The 20,633-nt window shown below is 54.7% G+C and overlaps 1 protein-coding gene across 1 annotated transcript; it reads left to right on the plus strand.

Annotated features, from left to right (window-relative positions):
* Nucleotides 1-412: 412 nt before the first annotated feature.
* LOC132590658 (stromal interaction molecule 1-like) lies at nt 413-20,108 on the plus strand (the record flags this gene model as incomplete). The annotated part of the gene is given in 8 exon segments (XM_060263624.1): nt 413-588; nt 591-672; nt 5,489-5,666; nt 7,967-8,134; nt 9,327-9,427; nt 9,696-9,934; nt 15,461-15,857; nt 19,526-20,108. Coding segments are annotated over 8 exon segments (1,882 nt in total), but the record flags the coding sequence as incomplete, so codon positions are not given.
* Between the last annotated feature and the right edge of the window lie 525 nt (nt 20,109-20,633).

A 20,633-nucleotide genomic window follows, 5' to 3' on the forward strand; every position in this document is an offset into this window, starting at 1 on the left:
TGGATGGATGGATGGATGGATGGATGGATGGATGGATGGATGGATGGGGGGACAGTGGCTCAGTGGTAGAGCATCTGCTTGGACAGCAGAAGGTCCCAGGTTCAAATCGCCGGCATCTCCCAACTCAAAAGGGTCCAGGCAAGTAGGCATGGAATACCTCAGCTAGAGACCCTGGAGAGCCATGAATGGGGCTGTGGCTCAGTGATAGATCATCTGCTTGGGAAGCAGAAGGTCCAGGTTCAATCGCCGGCATCTCCAACTAAAAAGGGTCCAGGCAAGTAGGCATGGAAAACCTTAGCTGGAGATCCTGGAGAGCCGCTGCCAGTCTGAGGAGATAAGACTGACTTTGACGGACACAGGGGGGTCTGATTCAGTAGAAGGCAGCTTCAGATGTTCATATATGACTGGACAGCGATGGCAGCTGCTCTGGGAAGGAGGCGGCGGGGAGGTGGCCTCCCTCCCTTCAACGGCCCACCGTGGCTTTTGTTTCCCCAGTGACCCGTCACAACCACTTGAAAGACTTCATGCTGGTGGTGTCCATCGTGATCGGTGTGGGGGGCTGCTGGTTCGCCTACATCCAGAACCGCTACTCAAGGAGCACATGAAGAAGATGATGAAGGACCTTGAAGGGCTCCACCGCGCAGAGCAGAGTCTGCACGACCTCCAGGAAAGGTGAGCCCCACCTGTGGGGAAAGGGTGCTGAGCGGGGGGGGGGGGGGGGTGAGTGTGTGTCAGAGGTGGCTCCTGGCACCAGAAGCTGCCACTACAGGACCTTCCGGGTGCCTCTGCTTCTGAACTGAGACTCTTGCACTAAGTTCCCTAAAAAACAGGACAGATTCTGTGAATCAGTGTTGATTCTGTGAATTTTATGGGGAGGTATTTGTCAATTTCCTGCATTGTGCAGGGGATTGGACTAGATGGTGAGGGGTCTGGAGACCAAGTCCTATGAGGAAAGGTTGAAGGAGCTGGGCATGTTTAACCTGGAGAGGAGGTGGCTGAGAGGTGATACGATCACCATCTTCCAGTACTTGAAGGGCTGCCATCTAGAGGATGGGGTGGGATTGTTTTCCAATTTTGGGGAATTGTTGCCCCAAAAGACCAGCACAAGCACATTTAACTTTAAAAGGGGTACATTCTCTGAGATGAGGAGGAATGTGAAGAGGAAACGGAAAGTAAAAGTAAATACAGTCAAAATCCTTGGGGAAGCTTGGAGGCTATTTAAAACTACAATCCTAGAAGCTCAGATAAAATATATACCACAAGTTAGGAAAGGCACAAACAGGTATAAGAAAAGGCCTGCATGGTTAACAAACAAAGTAATGGAAGCTGTAAAGGGTAAGAAGGACTCCTTTAAGTGGTGGAAAGCTAGTCCAAGTGAGATTAATAAAAGGGAACACAGGCTGTGGCAAATCAAATGCAAGACTGTGATCAGGCAGGCAAAAAGGGACTATGAGGAGCATATTGCAAAAAACATAAAGACCAACAATAAAAATTTCTTCAAATATTTTAGAAGCAGGAAACCAGCCATGGAGGCAGTGGGGCCCTTGGACGACCAAGGGGGTCAAAGGATTACTGAAGGAGGATAGGGAAATGGCTGAGAAGGTGAATGTATTTTTTGCCTCCATCTTCACTGTGGAAGATGAGAAGTGTTTGCCTGCTCCAGAACCACTTATTTTGGAAGGGGTGTTGAAAGACCTGAGTCAGATTGAGGTGACAAGAGAGGAGGTCCTACAACTGATAGACAAATTAAAAACTAATAAGTCACCAGGTTCAGATGGCATACATCCAAGAGTTCTGAAAGAACTCAACGTTGAACTTGTGGATCTTCTGACAAAAATCTGTAATCTTTCATTGAAATCTGCCTCCGTTCCTGAGGAGGTAGCAAATGCCTCCGTTTCTGGAAGGTAGCAAATGTCACCCCCATCTTTAAAAAGGGTTCCAGAGGAGATCCGGGTAACTGCAGGCCAGTCAGTCTGACTTCAATACCGGGAATGTTGGTAGAAACCATTATCAAGGACAGAATGAGTAGGCACATTGATGAACACGAGTTATTGAGGAAGACTCAGCATGGGATCTGTAAGGGAAGATCTTGCCTCACTAACCTGTTACATTTCTTTGAGGGGGTGAACAAACATGTGGACAAAGGAGACCTAATAGATATTGTTTACCTTGACTTCTAGAAAGCTTTTGATAAAGTTCCTCATCAAAGGCTCCTTAGTAAGCTCAAGAGTCATGGAGTAAAAGGACAGGTCCTCTTGTGGATCAGAAATTGGCTAATTAATAGGAAGCAGAGAGTGAGTATAAAAGGGCAGTCTTCACAGTGGAGGATGGTAAGCAGTGGGGTGCCACAGGGCTCGGTACTGGGTCCCATGCTCTTTAACTTCTTCATAAATGATTTAGAGTTGGGAGTGAGCAGTGAAGTGGCCAAGTTTGCGGATGACACTAAATTGTTCAGGGTAGTGAGAACCAGAGAGGATTGTGAGGAACTCCAAAGGGATCTGTTGAGGCTGGGTGAGTGGGCGTCAATGTGGCAGATGAGGTTCAGTGTGGCCAATGCAAAGTAATGCACATTGGGGCCAAAAATTCCAGCTACAAATACAAGTTGATGGGGTGTGAACTGGCAGAGAATGACCAAGAGAGAGATCTTGGGGTCATGGTAGATAACTCACTGAAAATGTCAAGACAGTGTGTGTTTGCAATAAAAAAGGCCAACGCCATGCTGGGAATTATTAGGAAGGGAATTGAAAACAAATCAGCCAGTATCATAATGCCCCTGTATAAATCGATGGTGCAGTCTCATTTGGAATACTGTGTGCAATTCTGGTCACCGCACCTCAAAAAGGATATTATAGTATTGGAAAAAGTCCAGAAAAGGGCAACTAGAATGATTAAAGGTTTGGAACACTTTCCCTATGAAGAAAAGTTAAAACGCTTGGGGCTCTTTAGCTTGGAGAAACGTCGACTGCAGGGTGACATGATAGAGGTTTACAAGATTATGCATGGGATGGAGAAAGTAGAGAAAGAGGTACTTTTCTCCCTTTCTCACAATACAAGAACTTGTGGGCATTTGATGAAATTGCTGAGCAGTCAGGTTAAAACGGATAAAAGGAAGTCCTTCTTTACCCAAAGGGTGATTAACATGTGGAATTCACTGCCACAGGAGGTGGTGGCGGCTACAAGCATAGCCAGCTTCAAGAGGGGATTGGATAAAAATATGGAGCAGAGGTCCATCAGTGGCTATATATATAAAATATATAAATAATTTTTTTGGCCACTGTGTGACACAGAGTGTTGGACAGGAGGGGCCATTGGCCTGATCCAACAGGGCTTCTCTTATGTTCTTGTGTGACACAGAGTGTTGGACTGGAGGGGCCATTGGCCTGATCCAGCAGGGCTTCTCTTATGTTCTTATGTATCTTGCTGTGACATCTGGGCCTTCAATGGGTAGATACTGCCCGGTAGCCATTGTAGAAACCTACATAGGATCTCCAGAGTCTCCTCCACTTGCACCTGCTAGCATGGCCTTGGGTCAGCCGTAGCTCTGGCAGAGGTTGTCCTTGAAAGGGCAGCTGCTGTGAAAGCTCTCTCAGCCCCACCACCTCACAGGGTGTCTGTTGTGGGGGAGGAAGGGAAAGGAGATTGTGAGACTCTGATTCAGAGAGAAGGGCGGGGTATAAATCTGCGGTCTTCTTCTTAAATAAAAATAATGTGCCCTCGTCCTCACGGAGGTGTGGGGATGCCAGTTGCCGCTGCCAGGCTGGTGAGGTGTGGCATCTCCAGGGTGGTCCTGCCATCGTGGGCATTCTGTTTACTTAGCTCCTTGACAGGAGGGGACGAGAAACAAAGCTGCCCATGCCAGGAGTCTGAACAGCAGCCAGTTCTGAGGAACAAATCATTTCGCAGCGGCTTCTGTATAATTTCAGTTGTCAGACTGGCCTTGCTTCTCGCTAGTGGGAAGAAGGGGAGTGTCTTCAGGCAGAGGCAGCCTTGGATCCCTCTGCTGGTCCCGTTGGCATTTAGGAGACCGCCTGGCAAGAGCTCGAGGGAGGGGATTCTGGGGCGCCCGCTTGATGGGCAGTCTGCTCTTGGCAGGGCCCTCTGCGTAGGATTTGATCTGGCCTTGCTGAGTATGAGGCTGACCTCCATGGGGCAGGGGGTTGGACTGGGTGGCCTGTGGGGCCCCTTCCAGCTCTCTGGTTCTTTGACACACACAGGAGGTCCAGCAGTGGGGCCAGAACTCCAGAAGCCCTCCCACTGTGCCCCCCCCCCAAGCACCAAGAATACAGAGCATCACTGCCCCAGAGAGAGAGTTCCAACAATAAGCTGTGGCTAAGAGCCACTGATGGATCTTTTCCTTATGTTTATCCAATCCCCTCTTGAAGGTGGCTATGCTTGCAGTCGCCACCACCTCCTGTGGCAGTGAGTTCCACACGTTAATCACCCTTTGGGTGAAGAAGGACTTCCTTTTATCTGTTCTAACACGACTGCTCAGCAATTTCATTGACTGCCCATGAATTCTCGTGTTGTGATAAAGGGAGAAAAGGACTTCTTTTTCTACACACACACACACACACACACATATATTGGCCACTGTGTGACACAGAGTGTTGGTCTGGATGAGCCATTGGCCTGATCCAGCATGGCTTCTCCTATGTTCTTATGTCTGAGGCAGTGATGCTCTGTATTCTTGGTGCTTGGGGGGAGGGGGGACAGTGGGAGGGCTTCTCGTGTCCTGGCCCCACTGATGGACCTCCTGATGGTACCTGGGGTTTTTTGGTCCCTGTGTGACACAGAGTGTTGGACTGGAGGGGCCATTGGCCTGATCCAACATGGCTTCTCTTATGTTCTTATGTGACACAAAGTGTTGGACTGGAGGGGCCACTGGCCTGATCCAACAGGGCTTCTCTTATGTCTGGGGCAGTGATGCTCTGTATTCTTGGTGCATGGGGGGGGAGGGGGCAGTGGGAGGGCTTCTAGTGTCCTGGCCCCACTGATGGACCTCCTGATGGCACCAGGGGTTTTTTTTGCCACTGTGTGACACAGAGTGTTGGACCGGATGGGCCATTGGCCTGATCCAATATGGCTTCTCTTACGTTCTTAAAGTTATTCTATACTTCTCACCCTCCCCTTCTCCACTTTCTAAAATGGAAAGTTGCAGTCTTCTGAGCAAGCATGTCGAGAGGAGGAAGGGAAGAAATCCTTCATGTATTTATTTAGACCAAGGGTGGGGAACAGTGGCTCTCCAGATGTTTTTTGCCTACAACTCCCATCAGCCCCAGCCAGCATGGCCAATGGCTGGGGCTGATGGGAGTTGTAGGGAAAAGACATCTGGGGAGGCTCTGTTCCCCACGCCTGATTTAGACTGCACTTCCCCATGTAAATATTTGAGGTGCTCCACTAGATGCACACACAGCGGTCAAGGTGTAGCTGAAGGGATCTGAGAGGTGAGGAAGGAGCCCCTTCCCACAATGCACTGCTCCCTCCCCAGGCTGCAGAAGGCCCAGGAGGAGCACCGGACGGTGGAGGTGGAGAAGGTCTCCCTGGAGAAGCGGCTGCAGGACGAGATCAGCCTGGCCAAGCAGGAGGCCCACCGGCTGCGGGAGCTGCGCGAGGGCACCGAGAACGAGCTCAGCAGGCAGAAGTACGCTGAGCAGGAGCTGGAGCAGGTAGGCCACACCTGCGACAAGAGCAGCCTCCAGGCCTGCCACAGGGGGCCCGGGGCCCTTCCCTGCACCAGTCTGGTGTCGTGATTAAGTGCGCGGACTCTTAGCAGGGATAACCGGGTTGGATTCCCCCCTCCTCCACTTGCAGCTGCTGGCATGGCCTTGGGTCAGCCAGAGCTCTCTTATCTGGGAGAACCGGGCTTGATTCCCCACTCCTCCACTTGCAGCTGCTGGAATGGCCTTGGGTCAGCCAGAGCTCTCTTATCTGGGAGAACCGGGCTTGATTCCCCCCTCCTCCACTTGCAGCTGCTGGAATGGCCTTGGGTCAGCCAGAGCTCTCTTATCTGGGAGAACCGGGCTTGATTCCCCACTCCTCCACTTGCAGCTGCTGGAATGGCCTTGGGTCAGCCAGAGCTCTCTTATCCGGCAGAACCGGGCTTGATTCCCCCCTCCTCCACTTGCAGCTGCTGGAATGGCCTTGGGTCAGCCAGAGCTCTCTTATCTGGGAGAACCGGGCTTGATTCCCCACTCCTCCCCTTGCAGCTGCTGGAATGGCCTTGGGTCAGCCAGAGCTCTCTTCTCTGGGAGAACTGGGTTTGATGCCCCACTCCTCCACTTGCAGCTGCTGGAATGGCTTTGGGTCAGCCAGAGCTCTCTTATCTGGGAGACTCAGGTTTGGTTCCCCACTCCTCCACTTGCACCTGCTGGAATGGCCTTGGGTCAGCCAGAGCTCTCTTATCTGGGAGACTCAGGTTTGGTTCCCCACTCCTCCACTTGCACCTGCTGGAATGGCTTTGGGTCAGCCAGAGCTCTCTTATCTGGGAGACTCAGGTTTGGTTCCCCACTCCTCCACTTGCACCTGCTGGAATGGCTTTGGGTCAGCCAGAGCTCTCTTATCTGGGAGACTCAGGTTTGGTTCCCCACTCCTCCACTTGCACCTGCTGGAATGGCCTTGGGTCAGCCAGAGCTCTCTTATCTGGGAGAACCGGGCTTGATTCCCCACTCCTCCACTTGCAGCTGCTGGAATGGCCTTGGGTCAGCCAGAGCTCTCTTATCCGGCAGAACCGGGCTTGATTCCCCCCTCCTCCACTTGCAGCTGCTGGAATGGCCTTGGGTCAGGCAGAGCTCACTTATCTGGGAGAACCGGGTTTGATTCCCCACTCCTCCACCTGCACCTGCTGGAATGGCCTTGAGTTAGCCAGAGCACTCGCAGGAGTTGTCTTTTATAGGGCAGCTTCTGGGAGAGCTCTTTCAGCCCCTACTGCCTTACGGGGGAAGAAAAATAAAGGAGATTTTGAGCTGCTCTGGGACTCTGAGATTCGGAGTGGACGGCAGGATATAAATCCAATGTGAGAGAGCCAGTTTGGTGTAGTGGTTAAGTGTGTGGACTCTTATCTGGGAGAACCGGGTTTGATTCCCCACTCCTCCACTTGCAGCTGCTGGAATGGCCTTGGGTCAGCCAGAGCTCTTGCAGAGGTTGTCCTTGAAAGGGCAGCTTCTGGGAGAGCCCTCTCAGCCCCACCCACCTCACAGGGTGTCTGTTGTGGGGGGAGAAGATAAAGGAGATTGTGAGCCGCTCTGAGTCTCCATTCAGAGAGAAGGGCGGGGCATAAATTCAATATCGTCTTCTTCTTCTGTGCCCCTTCTTTGCACTGCCCCTCTCATAATCTATATAACATGTGCCCACCAATAACTGTTTTTGATTAAATTGTGTTGTTGTATTGATGTGATATGTTTTAATTGTTATTTATACTGTTCTTATAATGTTGTTATCTGCCCCAAACCCTTTCTGAGATAGGGCAGAATATAAATTGAATGAATGAATGAATGAGGCAGAATATAGACAGCTTGAATGAATGAATGAACGAACGAATGAATCAATGAATGAATGAATGAATCAATGAATGAATGAATGAATGAATGAATGAATGAATGAATGAATGGGGCGGAATATAGACAGCTTAAATGAATGAACGAACGAACGAATGAATGAATGAATGAATGAATGAATGAATGAATGAATGGGGCGGAATATAGACAGCTTGAATAAATGAACGAACGAATGAATGGAGGATGCAAGTCCAATCCTCTGCCCCACGCTGGGCGGCCAAAAGCACCCTGCCAAAGAATCATCCGGCTTCTCCCTTAAAGGAAAGGGACTGGTTCTGAAGGACGGGGTGACCTGAACACCATTTGGGACACAACTCAGCAGGCATGAGGAGGACCTGTAGGCAGCCTCTCTGTGCCAGGCGTGCCCTCCCAAAGCACCGCAGAGCCCACCATGCCGGCTTCCCTCCCTGCAGGTGCGCATGGCGCTGAAGAACGCCGAGAAAGAGTTGGAGTCGCACAGCAGCTGGGCAGCCCCCGAGGCCCTGCAGAAGTGGCTGCAGCTGACCCACGAGGTGGAGGTCCAGTACTACAATGTCAAGAAGCAGAATGCCGAGAAGCAGCTGCTTCTGGCCAAGGAGGGGGTGAGTGGAAGGGGAGGGGAGGGCAGGGCAGAGGGCAAGCCTGGGTACGTTGCTCATAGGATGGAGGGCGCAAAGAGTTGGGCAGCTGGCCTTCAGCTGCAGGGTTAAGAACTTAAGGACCTCAGAAGAGCCCTGCTGGGTCAGACCAATAGTCCGTCCAGTCCAGCCTGCTGTCCACCCAGTGGCCAGCGAGTTCCTCTGGAGGGCCAACAACAGGGCAGAGAGGCCAAGGCCTTCATAAGTACATCAGAAGAGCCCTGCTGGATCAGACCAATAGTCCGTCCAGTCCAACCTCCTGTCTCATACAGTGGCCAACCAGTTCCTCTGGAGGGTCAGCAACAGGGCAGAGAGGCCGAGGCCTTCCCCTGAGAAGAACACCAGAAGAGCCCTGCTGGATCAGACCAGTGAGGGTCCATCTAGTCCAGCCTCCTGTCTCACACAGGGGCCAGCCAGTTCCTCTGGAGGGCCAACAACAGGGCAGAGAGGCCGAGGCCTTCCCCTGAGAAGAACATCAGAAGAGCCCTGCTGGATCAGACTAATAGTCCGTCCAGTCCAACCTCCTGTCTCATACAGTGGCTGACCAGTCCTTCTGGAGGGTCAGCAACAGGGCAGAGAGGCCGAGGCCTTCCCCTGAGAAGAACTTCAGCCCTGCTGGGTCAGACCAGAGAGGGTCCATCTAGTCCAGCCTCCTGTCTCACACAGTGGCCAGCCAGTTCTTCTGGAGGGCCAACAACAGGGCAGAGAGGCCGAGGCCTTCCCCTGAGAAGAACATCAGAAGAGCCCTGCTGGGTCAGACCAGGAGGGTCTATCTAGTCCAGCCTCCCATCTCACCCACTAAATTGTGGGAGGTAAAAGATACATCCAGGGACCCTTCTGCCTGCAGAGGTCTGTGGCAGACAGGGTCCCAATTCCCCACTCATGCCTCTTTCGCTACCTCAGATGGGGGCTGACTGTCACTGCTCAAGAGCAAGGCCGTGAACGGGAGGGCCGCCCGGGGTAGTTTCAGAGGGCAGCCATATTCTCCGTGGGAGAAGAGCTTGGTTCGAGCACCTTAGAGACCAACACGATTTTGGGGCGTGTGCTGTGAGCCAAAGGTAGTTTTAACTCTCAGAGGCCTTGACCTTGAAAACCTGGTGGGTCTCTGGACTGGCATTTAGCCAGCTGCTGATGTTTGTCTGTGGCTCTTTTCCAGGCAGAAAAAATTAAGAAGAAGAGGAATACCCTGTTTGGAACATTCCATGTGGCTCACAGCTCCTCCCTGGACGACGTGGATCATAAAATCTTGACTGCCAAGTGAGTGTGCTTCGGAGTGTCCTTCCGCTTCCGTCTGGGTGCCCTGCCCTGGGGCAAAGGAAGCTGGCATCTGGAAGCAGCCCTTTCTCCCTCAGCGGATGTTTGGAGAGGTGGGGGCTGACAGGCAAAGCGGCTTTCCCTGAGGCTGCTCGCGGGCTTCCCTTCCGGTCCCTCTTGAAGGAGCCAAGAAGGCCGATGGGTGCCCCCGGAAGTGGTTTTGCCCCCTGACCCTGGCTCTTCCTTTGCGTTCCTCCTTCCCCTTCCGCAGGCAAGCGCTGAGCGAGGTGACGGCGGCCCTGCGGGAGCGGCTCCACCGCTGGCAGCAGATCGAGCTGCTGTGCGGCTTCCAGATCGTCAACAACCCGGGGATCCACGCTCTGGTGGCCGCCCTCAACATCGACCCCAGCTGGATGGGCGTGCCCCCCCGGCCCAACCCCTCCCACTTCATCATGACCGACGACGTGGACGACCTGGACGAAGAGATCGTCTCGCCTGTTTCGGCACAGTGTAGGTGTTTCCTGGCGCTGGGGGCAGCTGGGGCCTTTGGGGCCGCTGGAAACGGGGGGGAGGGGCGCCTGGCCCAAAGTCCCGGCTGGCCAGGGCTGCGGCGTCTTGTCTGGACCCCAGCCTTCCCGGCCCTCTTGGGGCCTCTCTGGGACGGCCAGAGCTGTTCGGGCGTCTGGAACATCCCTTTGCCTTGAGCAGAGAGGCGCTGGGCTCTCCTCAGCTGTCGCTTCCTGTGTCAGGAGGAGGGACTTGAGCGGAATGGAAAGCGAGCTGATCTGGGGAGTGTGGTCCCTCTGCACGCGTGCAGAGAGCTTCCTGAATCAGACAGCTCCCATCTAGGATGAAGACGGCCCAGGGTGGGAGCGTGGAGCAGTCTCCCTAGAGTCCAGCGGTGGCCACACTTGCTTCATGTAAGAGCCACAGAGAATAAATGTCAGATGTTTGAGAGCCGGAAGGAAGGAAAGAAACAGATGGAGGAGGGAGGGAGGAAAGCAGATGGAGGAGGGAGGAAGGAAGGAGAACAGATGGAGAAGGAAGGGAGGGGAAGGAAGGAAGGAGGGAAGGAAGGAAGGGAAGGAAGGGAAGGAAAGGAAGGAAGGAAGGAAGGAAGGAAGGAAGGAAGGAAGGAAGGAAGGAAGGGAACAGATGGAGGAGGAAGGAAAGCAGATGGAGGAGGGAGGGAGGAAGGAGAACAGGTGGAGAAGGAAGGGAGGGGAAGGAAGGAAAGAAAGAAACAGATGGGGGAGGAAAGGAGGAAAGCAGATGGAGGAGGGAGGGAGGAAGGAGAACCGGTGGATAAGGGAGGGAGGAAGGAAGGAAGACAGATGGAGGAGGAAGGCAGGGAGGAAGAAAGGAGAGCAGATGGACAAGGGAGGGAGGAAAGCAGATGGAGGAGGGAGGGAGGAAGGAGAACAGATGGAGGTGGGAGGGAGAAAGGAAGGAAAATAAATGAGGGCAGGAGGATGGAGAGAGAGGTGAAAATATAGCAACTTTAAATGCATATTCCAAGCCACCAAGCTGGCTTGGCTTGGAGAAGTGATTGAAAGAGAGAAAATCCTTCTCCTGGTGGGGCTGCGGGGGCTTCGGGAGCCGCACATCCTGGGTGAAAGAGCCGCACGTGGCTCCTGAGCCTGAGTTTGGCCCCTGCAGCTTTGTACCAACAGGCTGCCAGGATTTGGCCCAGGCGGGGATGAGAACGGCTCGCTCGGTTTCTCTGTCCCGGGAGCAGAACGAGGAGGCGTTGCCTGGCTGAGCTGGACAGAGAAGGCGGGGAGGAGGGAGGTGCCTGTGCGGGGATGAAGCCAGCCGGGGCCTCCTGTCCCCTTGGAGGGGGCAAGCGGGGCTGGATTGGCGTCCTGCAAGGAGAGGGTGTTTGGGCCGCCCTGGGACTCTTGGCTGGGCAGAACGGGGGGCTGCTTCCGATTGCCAACCAACTCTTTCTCTCTCCCTCCCCTGCCCGGCCCACGGCAGATGCAGCCCTGCTCTTGGGGCGCAGGTTCAGTGGCCACCCTTCTCTCGACTTGGAGGACCAGTCCTGCTGGAGATACCCGGGTTTGAGGCTTCTTCCCTCGGCGCCTTTGTCACCTGCTGGACTAAAACGCTGAGCTGGCAGGCTGAGCGAGCACCCGGCTTTTCCTTCTCTTCCAGCACAGATGCTAATCCACCCCCTGTGCCCTCACAAGCACCCCCCCCAGCCCGTTCCTGCTCCTTTTTGACGTCTTTTCTAGCCTCTGGGCTTGGGGAGGGGGATCCCAGGATATGAAGCACCCTTCTCAGTTGAATCCATTTCCTCTTCCACCAAGCCCTGAGAATGGAGCAAGGGTGGAGTGGGCGGAAGTCAGTGCTCAAGGCTGCCCGGACCTCCACGTAGGGGGGTGGGGAGAGAGCCGCGGCTCAGTGCTGGGGCCCCTGCTATGCATGCAGCCGGTCCCAGAGAGCCAGTTTGGTGTGGTGGTTAAGCATGCGGACTCTTACCTGGGAGAACTGGGTTTGATCCCCCGCTCCTCCACCTGCAGCTGCTGGAATGGCCTTGGGTCAGCCAGGGCTCTCGCTGAGCTGTCCTTGAAAGGGCAGCTGCTAGGAGAGCCCTCTCAGCCCCACCCACCTTAAAGGGTGTCTGCTGTAGGGGAGGAAGAGAAAGTAGATTGTAGGCCACTCTGAGACTCTGGGAGAGCTCTCTTAGCCCCACCCGCCTCACAGGATGTCTGTTGTGGGGAAGGAAGGGGAAGGAGATTGTAGGCTGCTCTGAGACTCTGTCCTTGAAAGAGCAGCTTCTGGGAGAGCTCTCTTAGCCCCACTCGCCTCACAAGGTGTCTGTTGTGGGGGAGGAAGGGAAAGGAGATTGTAGGCCGCTCTGAGACTCTGTCCTTGAAAGGGCAGCTTCTGGGAGAGCTCTCTCAGGCCCACCCACCTCACAGGGTGTCTGTTGTGGGGGAGGAAGAGAAAAGAGATTCTAGGCCGCTCTGAGACTCTGTCTTTGAAAGGGCAGCTTCTGGGAGAGCTCTCTTAGCCCCACCCGCCTCACAGGGTGTCTGTTGTGGGGGAGGAAGAGAAAGGAGATTGTGAGCTGCTTTGAGTCTCTGATTCAGAGAGAAGGATGGGGTATAAATCTGCAGTCTTCTGCTTCTGCTTCTTCTTTCCATGGCTGCATCTCCACTTAAAAAGCGTGATGGCAGACAGGTCTGTCGTAAGACCCCGGAGAGCTGCTGCAAGAAGCAGGTGCTCTCTGGGGCAGTGTGGCCAGAGATCCTGGAGGGTCCCCCCCCCAATCATCTGGGCATGGAGCAGGAGTCACTAGGGGTGTGGGGAGGAGGTACTTTCGAATTTCCTGCATTGCGCAGGGATGGACTAGATGGACCTGGAGGCCCCTTCCAACTCTAGGCTCCCAGGGCCGGCCCTGCCGCTGGGCAAACTAGCCCATTGCCTAGGGCGCCAGCCTTCTGGGGGCATCAAATTGGGTGCCCCCATGTGACTTGGTGATGTTATCGGCGCGGGAGGGTGGGAATGCCAGAAGCCAGCCTTGCTGAGGGGGCAGCCCTTTCGGATTCTGTGACACGGGGAAGGAAAACCACAGCCGCTGCTTTGATGAGCTCTTTGGAGGAAAGGTGGGATAGAAATATTCCAGATGTGGCTCTTCCTCATCCACCCGAGAGGGAAGTGCTGAAGAGACGCGTGACCCCTCGCTGGACCCAGAGGGAGGGGTGGGGGAGATTCTAGCCGGATCCCAAGAAGAAGCTGGGGAGCGCCTCTTTCTCCCTTCCTCTGGAGATGAGGCCACCAGTGCTGGAGAGAAACCTCAGAGGAGGTCACTCAACAAGGGAGGGATCCGCATACAGCTTTAGCTGTCAGGGGAGATAGAATAGCACTGAAAAACAGTGAGTACACTGCAACCCTTATATATAATTTATCCTACATACAACTTTAAATCAGGGTATACAAATGAAAAGGAAAGGTCCCCTGTGCAAGCACCCGTGGTTTTCGAATCTTGGGTGACGTTGTTTTCACGCCAGACTTTTTAGGGGGTGGTTTGCCATTGCCTTCCCCAGTCATCTACACTTCCCCCCCCCCCCCAACAAGCTGGGGACTCCTTTGGCCAACCTCGGAAGGATGGAAGGCTGAGTCGACCTGGAGCCGGCTACCTGAACCAGCTTCCGCTGGGATTGATCTCAGGTCGTGAGCAGAGGGCTCCGACTGCAGTACTGCAGCTTTACCACTCTGCGCCACAGGGCTCTTCGTACAAATGTCAACATCAATTTCCAATTCCTTCCCTCCAGAAAATTTACAAATCATCATAAACAACAATTAGTTCCAATACTTTCCAATTGAGGGATTGATAACCTTCATAAATCCTTCCTCCAATAAACAGAGTTCATAACGCAGTCCGTGACTTCTTGTGAAATCCTTTCCAACGGAGGGGTCAGGAAATCGTCGTGGCCTTCATAAGACGTCTCCTCTAGATCTCAAGATGTTTCAAGACTGGTCTTCTTCAGTTAATCAGGCTGTTAAAATGGAACCCGATTTCGATGATTTCTTGCACAGACTCAAAGTTCAAAGTTAAGACGGAATAAGGATTTCTTGGCCCCTCCGTTTGAAAGGATTTCACAAGAAGTCATGGACTGCATTATGAACTTTTGTTTATTGGAAGAAAGGATTTCTGGAATTGGAAAGTCTTGGAGCTAATTGTTGTTTGGTAATAAGAACATAAGAGAAGCCAGGTTGGATCAGGCCAGTGGCCCCTCCAGTCCAACACTCTGTGTCACATAAGAACATAAGAGAAGCCCTGTTGGATCAGGCCAGTGGCCCATCCAGTCCCACACTCTGTGTCACATAAGAACATAAGAGAAGCCATGTTGGATCAGGCCAGTGGCCCCTCCAGTCCAGCACTCTGTGTCACATAAGAACATAAGAGAAGCCATGTTGGATCAGGCCAGTGGCCCCTCCAGTCCAACACTCTGTGTCACATAAGAACATAAGAGAAGCCCTGTTGGATCAGGCCAGTGGCCCCTCCAGTCCAACACTCTGTGTCACATAAGAACATAAGAGAAGCTCTGTTGGATCAGGCCAGTGGCCCCTCCAGTCCAACACTCTGTGTCACATAAGAACATAAGAGAAGCCCTGTTGGATCAGGCCAGTGGCCCATCCAGTCCCACACTCTGTGTCACATAAGAACATAAGAGAAGCCATGTTGGATCAGGCCAGTGGCCCCTCCAGTCCAGCACTCTGTGTCACATAAGAACATAAGAGAAGCCATGTTGGATCAGGCCAATGGCCCATCCAGTTCAACACTGTGTCACACAGTGGCCAAAAAATTTATATATACACAAACACACACACTGTGGCTAATAGCCACTGATGGACCTCTGCTCCATATTTTTATGTAAGCCCCTCTTGAAGCTGGCTATGCATGTAGCCGCCGCCACCTCCTGTGGCAGTGAATTCCACATGTTAATCATCCTTAATTCGTAAATTTTCTGGAGAGGAGAAATTGGAAATTGATGTTGATATTGAATCTATGAACATATGAAGCTGCCTTCCACTGAATCAGGCCTTCGGTCCATCAAAGTCAGTCTTGTCTACTCAGACTGGCAGCGGCTCTCCAGGGTTTCAGGCTGAGGTTTTTCACGCCTACTTGCCTGGACCCTTTTTAGTTGGAGATGCTGGGGATTGAACCTGGGACCTTCTGCTTCCCAAGCAGATGCTCTGCCACTGAGCCACCGTCCCTCCCCAATATTTGTATACACTGGTTTAAAGTTGTATATAGGATAAATTATACATAAGGATTGAAGGATACGCATTGTTTTTCAGTGGTATTCGATCTGCTTTGACTTCATACTGAAACCCCTTCTCCTGTGGCAATTAGCTGTCGGGGGGGGGGGGCGCATAGAGGGAGCTGACTTCCTTTGATTCCCTCCTCCACCTCTGAGCCCATGGCCCGCTTCCGTCCGTGCAGCGCCAGCCACCTCCGCTTGCCGCCGCCCCGCCCGGCCTCCGAATCCTCACCTCTGCCTCCCTTTCTCTCTTTTCCAGCCCCCGTCCTGCCGAGCAGCATCCGCCAGCGCCTCGTGGACCCCCAGCACGCCCTGGGATCTCAGAGGTTGGTAGAGAATCAGCAGTTCCCCAGCCAGGCCGAACCGGGGCAGCTGGCCCACTTCCTGCCCAGCAGGCTCACTCTGCGTCGGATGCCCAGCCTGAGCAGCGGCGGCCAGGCCTTCAGCTCGGAGGCCCCAGGCACCGGCCCGCCCTTCAGCGTCACCGCTGCCTCCTCCTGCTCCGCCACGGCCGCCCACCCGCCTTCCGGCTGCCACCCCCTCCCCATCTACTACCACCACACCACCTCCTCCTACATCCTCCAGATGGACGCGCTGCCCAACCTGCCCCCACCCGACGTCACCTCTGGGACGCGCTGTGGCGCTGACGGCTTTGGGTACTGTGGCATGGTGTTCGGCTGCCGGGAGACCTGCTAACCAGCTGTGCGGTGCCGTGTGCCCCTCGTGTCCCTAACCCCAGCTGAGAGCCAGTTTGATGTGGTGGTGAAGTGCGCGGACTCTTATCTGGGAGAACCGGGTTGGATTTCCCCACTCCTCCGCCTGCAGCTGCTGGAATGGCCTTGGGTCAGCCAGAGCTCTCTTCTCTGGGAGAACCGGGTTTGATTCCCCACTCCTCCACTTGCAGCTGCTGGAATGGCCTTGGGTCAGCCGTAGCTCTCACAGAGTTGTCCTTCAAAGGGCAGCTGCTGCGAGACCTCTCTCGGCCCCACCCATCTCACAGGGTGTCTGTTCTGGGGGAGGAAGGGAAAGCAGATTGTAGGCTGCTCTGTTGTTGGAAGGGCAGGTTCTGGGAGAGCTCTCTCAGCCCTATCCACTTCACAGGGTGTCTCTTGTGGGGGAGGAAGGGAAAGGAGATTGTAGGCCGCTCTGAGACTCTGTTGCTGCAATGACAGCTTCTGGAAGAGCTCTCTCAGCCCCACCTGCCTCACAGGGTGTCTGTTGTGGGGGAAGAAGGGAAAGGAGATTGCAGGCCGCTCTGACTCTGTTGTTGAGAGGGCAGCTTCTGGGAGAGCTCTCTCAGCCCCACCCACCTCACAGGGTGTCTGTTGTGGGGAAGGAAGATACAGGAGATTGGAAGCCGCTCTGAGTCTCTGATTCAGAGAGAAGGGTGGGTTATAAGTCTGCAGTCTTCCTCTTCTTCTTCCCTTGGTTCGCCCCCTTGAAGCGGAGTAGCCAGTGCCACTAACCACGCACTCTTGTGGGATGGAGCTGCCCTGGAGGCTGGGCTCGCCTCCTCGCCCAACTCCAGAGTTGGGGCAGGCAAAATGTCTCCCGGGCTGCTGGATGTGCAGCTTGCTGGATTTGGGTTCTGCTCCCGCTCTCCTGACAACAACAACAGCCCTTAGAGGGAAGCCTGTGTCAACTCCATTCAGAAGGATCATCCGGAGCTGCCGGGCTGGGCTTTGCTGCTCAGGCCGAGCTCTGCCAATGAGGGCAGAAGGAAGGAAGGAAGGAAGGAAGGAAGGAAGGAAGGAAGGAAGGAAGGAAGGAAGGAAGGAAGGAAGGAAGGATGGAAGGAAGGAAGCCGGAGTGAGGCCCGGGGGCAGAGGCGCCTGTCCTGCTAGTCCTGAGCCCCCATTTCCACACTGGAAGGGCCCTCTTTTTCATGCACCTCCCCTCCCAACAGCCCTCCACTCATCCGGGTATTCGAGGTGGTATTTGGGGCTGCCCCCAGGACATCCCTGTGAGACAGAGCAAGCAGGTCTCGGGCCTCCTCCCCCTCGCAAGGCACCCGATGACACTCTGGTGGTGATTGCAGGAAGGCAGTCCAAAGCATGTCTGTCTGAGTGGCTGAGCACTGCACATGACGGCATCCCTGTGTGTGTGTGTGAATGCGCATGTGCATGCAGAAGCTCTCAGTGCTACCCTTGCAGGAGAAACATCTGGAGCAGAGGTCCATCAGTGGCTCTCAGCCGCAAGGCATGGAGGGAACGCTGTGTCTGGGGCAGTGATGCTCTTAAGAACATAAGAGAAGCCCTGTTGGATCAGGCCAGTGGCCCCTCCAGTCCAACACTCTGTGTCACATAAGAGAAGCCCTGTTGGATCAGGCCAGTGACCCATCCAGTCCAACACTCCGTGTCACACAGTGGCCAAAAAAACCCAGGTGGAATCTGGAGGTCCATCAGTGGGGCCAGGTCACTAGAAGCCCTCCCACTGTTGCCCCCCCCCCCAAGCACCAAGAAGACAGATCATCACTTGCCCCAGACTGGACAAGCTTGATCCAACAGGGCTTCTCTTATGTATGGGGCAGTGATGCTCTGTCTTCTTGGTGCTTGGAGGCCAAGAGTGGGAAGGATTCTGGAGTTCTGACCCTGATGGTGGACCTCCTGATGGCCCCTGGGTTTTGACCCCTGTGTGACACGGAGTGCTGGACAGGACAAGCCAGTTTGGCTTCTCTTATGTTCTTATATCTGGGGCAGTGATGCTCTGTATTCTTGCTGCTGGGGTGGGGGGGGCAACAGTGGAAGGGCTTCTAGTGTCCTGGCCCCACTGGTGGACCTTCTGATGGCACCTGGGTTTTTTGGCCACTGTGTGACAGAGTGTTGGACTGAATGGGCCATTGGCCTGATCCAACATGGCTTCTCTTATGTTCTTATGTCTGGGGCAGTGATGCTTTGTATTCTTGGTGCTTGGAAGGGGCCACAGTGGGAGGGCTTCTAGTGTCCTGGCCCCACTGGTGGACTTCCTGATGGCACCTGGTTTTTTTGGCCACTGTGTCACACAGTGTAGGACCAGATGGGCTATTGGCTTGATCCAACATGACCTCTCGTGTTCTTATGGGTGGGGCAGTGATGCTCTGGGTTCCTGGTACTTTGGGGGGGACACAGTGGGAGGGCTTCTACTGTCCTGGCCCCACTGGTGGACCTCCAGATTGCACCTGGTTTTTTTGGCCACTGTGTGACACAGTGTAGGACTGTGGCAGAACCGGCCCGATTCTGCCTTCAGACCCGGTCCCGTCAACTCCCTATTGAGTCGCCAACTCCTGGAGGGAGCTATTTCTCCTCCTGCCACTTGGGCTCGCTGCCACCACCTGCTCAGTCTAGGGGTTCAGATTGAGAGGAACAGGACTCCCAATCCCCCTCTCCAGCTATGAGGCCAGGCCTCAAGGCCCTCTGCCACCCAGTACTTGGGTGTCACAGAGACCACAGCACTTCTTCGGGGAACCCCTGGAGGATTGGCACCTTACCCAACTGCATGCCTTCTCCCTTCCCTGGGGCCCCCTTCTTAAAGCAGCGTGGTCTAAAGCAGTTGGGGATCTATGTGGTACAGAGTTTGACTGCCAGCATTCAAAATAGTAAAAATATTTAATTAAAAGAGAAAAAGAAAAGAAAAGAAGAACAAAACAAAAACAGTTGCATGTAAAAGGTTAGCACAGCACAGCACCCGCACAGCAAACAGCATGACAAAGAAAAGGTGGTTATAAACGCATCCTACTGTCCCTGGTCTAAACTTGCCCTGCTTTGTGGATGACTTACTTGGTCTGACTGCCTGGGGGCCTCCTTTTCCTGAGTAGGCCTATCCCACAGTCAGGAGCCCCCATGCTCACAACCTCCTCCTTTGAGCGCCAGCTGAGGACTGCCTCTCTTCCTGGTTAACTCAAATGCAAAGAACAAAAGAACTTCCTGCCGCTCTAGGAGGCTTTCCCCCTAGAGTTGCTGGTTTGGCTCTGGAAAGGAGGGGGGGTTGGAGGGAGGCTAGGCCAAAGCCTGCTTAGCAGTTTCATGTTCCCTCCCAACTAAGATGGCGTTTCTTCACAAGGACTATCAAAGATTTCAAGTGTTCACAGCTGGTAACATCATTAGGGTTTGTAGAATCTTTCGGGCTCAAGTGCCATGTTCTACTGGAGAAAGTTTTTCTTCCAGACGTCTGGAAGAAAAACTTTCTCCAGTAGAACACGGCACTTGAGCCCGAAAGATTCTACAAACCCTAGTGTAGGACTAGATGGGCCATTGGCTTGATCCAACATGGCTTCTTTACATTCTTAGAACTGTGGTCTGACTTGCCTCTCTCTCTCTCTCTCTCTCTCCCGCACCCCCCTCTGCAGAGACTTGTCGCGCTCCGACTCGGACTCCTCCCTCCCTCACCTGAGCGACTACCAGCGGGTCTCCAGCTCCGCCCCCAAGCTGCTCCCCAGCAGGCCCGCCCTGCTGCACAAGGCTTCCGAGGAGGGGGTCGGGGCCCCCAACGGCGGGCACAGCCGGCACCCCGAGGCCTCCTCCCCCTCCTCCCCGCAGGACCAGCTGCCCGAGAGCCCCATCGTGATGAAGAAGGTGTTGCTGCTGAACCACGGCTTGGAGAAGTCGTCCAGCCTGGGGGAGATCAGCCAGTCGGCCGCCGGGGCCCGGCCCAGCCCCTCCGACTCCTCCCGCTCCCACAGCCCCAGCTCCACGGAGCCCGACACCCCCTCCCCGGTCTCCGACTCCCGGCCGGCGAACAGCCTCGGCAAGAGCAGCACCCGCATCCCCCAGCTGGCCTCCAAGAAGACGGCCGGGGAGGAAGACAGCGGCTCCACGGGGGAGGAGACTGACTCGGGCCCCGGCAAGAAGAAGTTCCCCCTCAAGATTTTCAAGAAGCCAAAGAAGTAGACGGGATGCCGGAAGGAGGAGGGGAGAACCCCTCTGGGACAAGGGGCCCCCAGGGGATGCGGCAGAGGGGAGGGGAGCCCCCTCCAGGGTGCCACACCGGTAGGGGCAAGCCCCCCCACCCCTCCCCCTCTGCTCCCCGGGCACAGCTCTGGGCGGGGGGGGGGGGAGCGAATAAAATGTATTTTGTCCTGTGACTTCAGCTCGGCCCCTCTGCTCGAGCTGCGGAGCCCCCCCCCCCTTTGGCTGCGCATGGCTACCGTGGACGCCTCCCGCTTGCCCGCCCCTCCCTGTGGGCTGCCTCCTCGCCTCTGCTGTCTTCTTCGCTGCTTCTCCTCTGCCCAGCAGACACCCTCCCCCCTCCCCGGCCTGTCCTCTCTCGAGCCCTCCCCCCCCCCCAACCAAAGAACTGGGGGCCTCGCCTAGAGGTTGGCACCCTGTCCGCTCAGGAGAGGGAGCAGCCGGGCACATCCGGTCCAGCTGGCAGGGCGCTTTGCTCTGCAGCCCCCTTGCTGGGGATGGAAGGAAGGAAGGCAGGCAGGAGTCTTGCTCTGCAGGCAGAGAGGTCTG

The sequence above is a fragment of the Heteronotia binoei genome, unplaced genomic scaffold, assembly GCF_032191835.1.
Source record: "Heteronotia binoei isolate CCM8104 ecotype False Entrance Well unplaced genomic scaffold, APGP_CSIRO_Hbin_v1 ptg000509l, whole genome shotgun sequence".
Classification (NCBI taxonomy): Eukaryota; Metazoa; Chordata; class Lepidosauria; order Squamata; family Gekkonidae; genus Heteronotia; species Heteronotia binoei.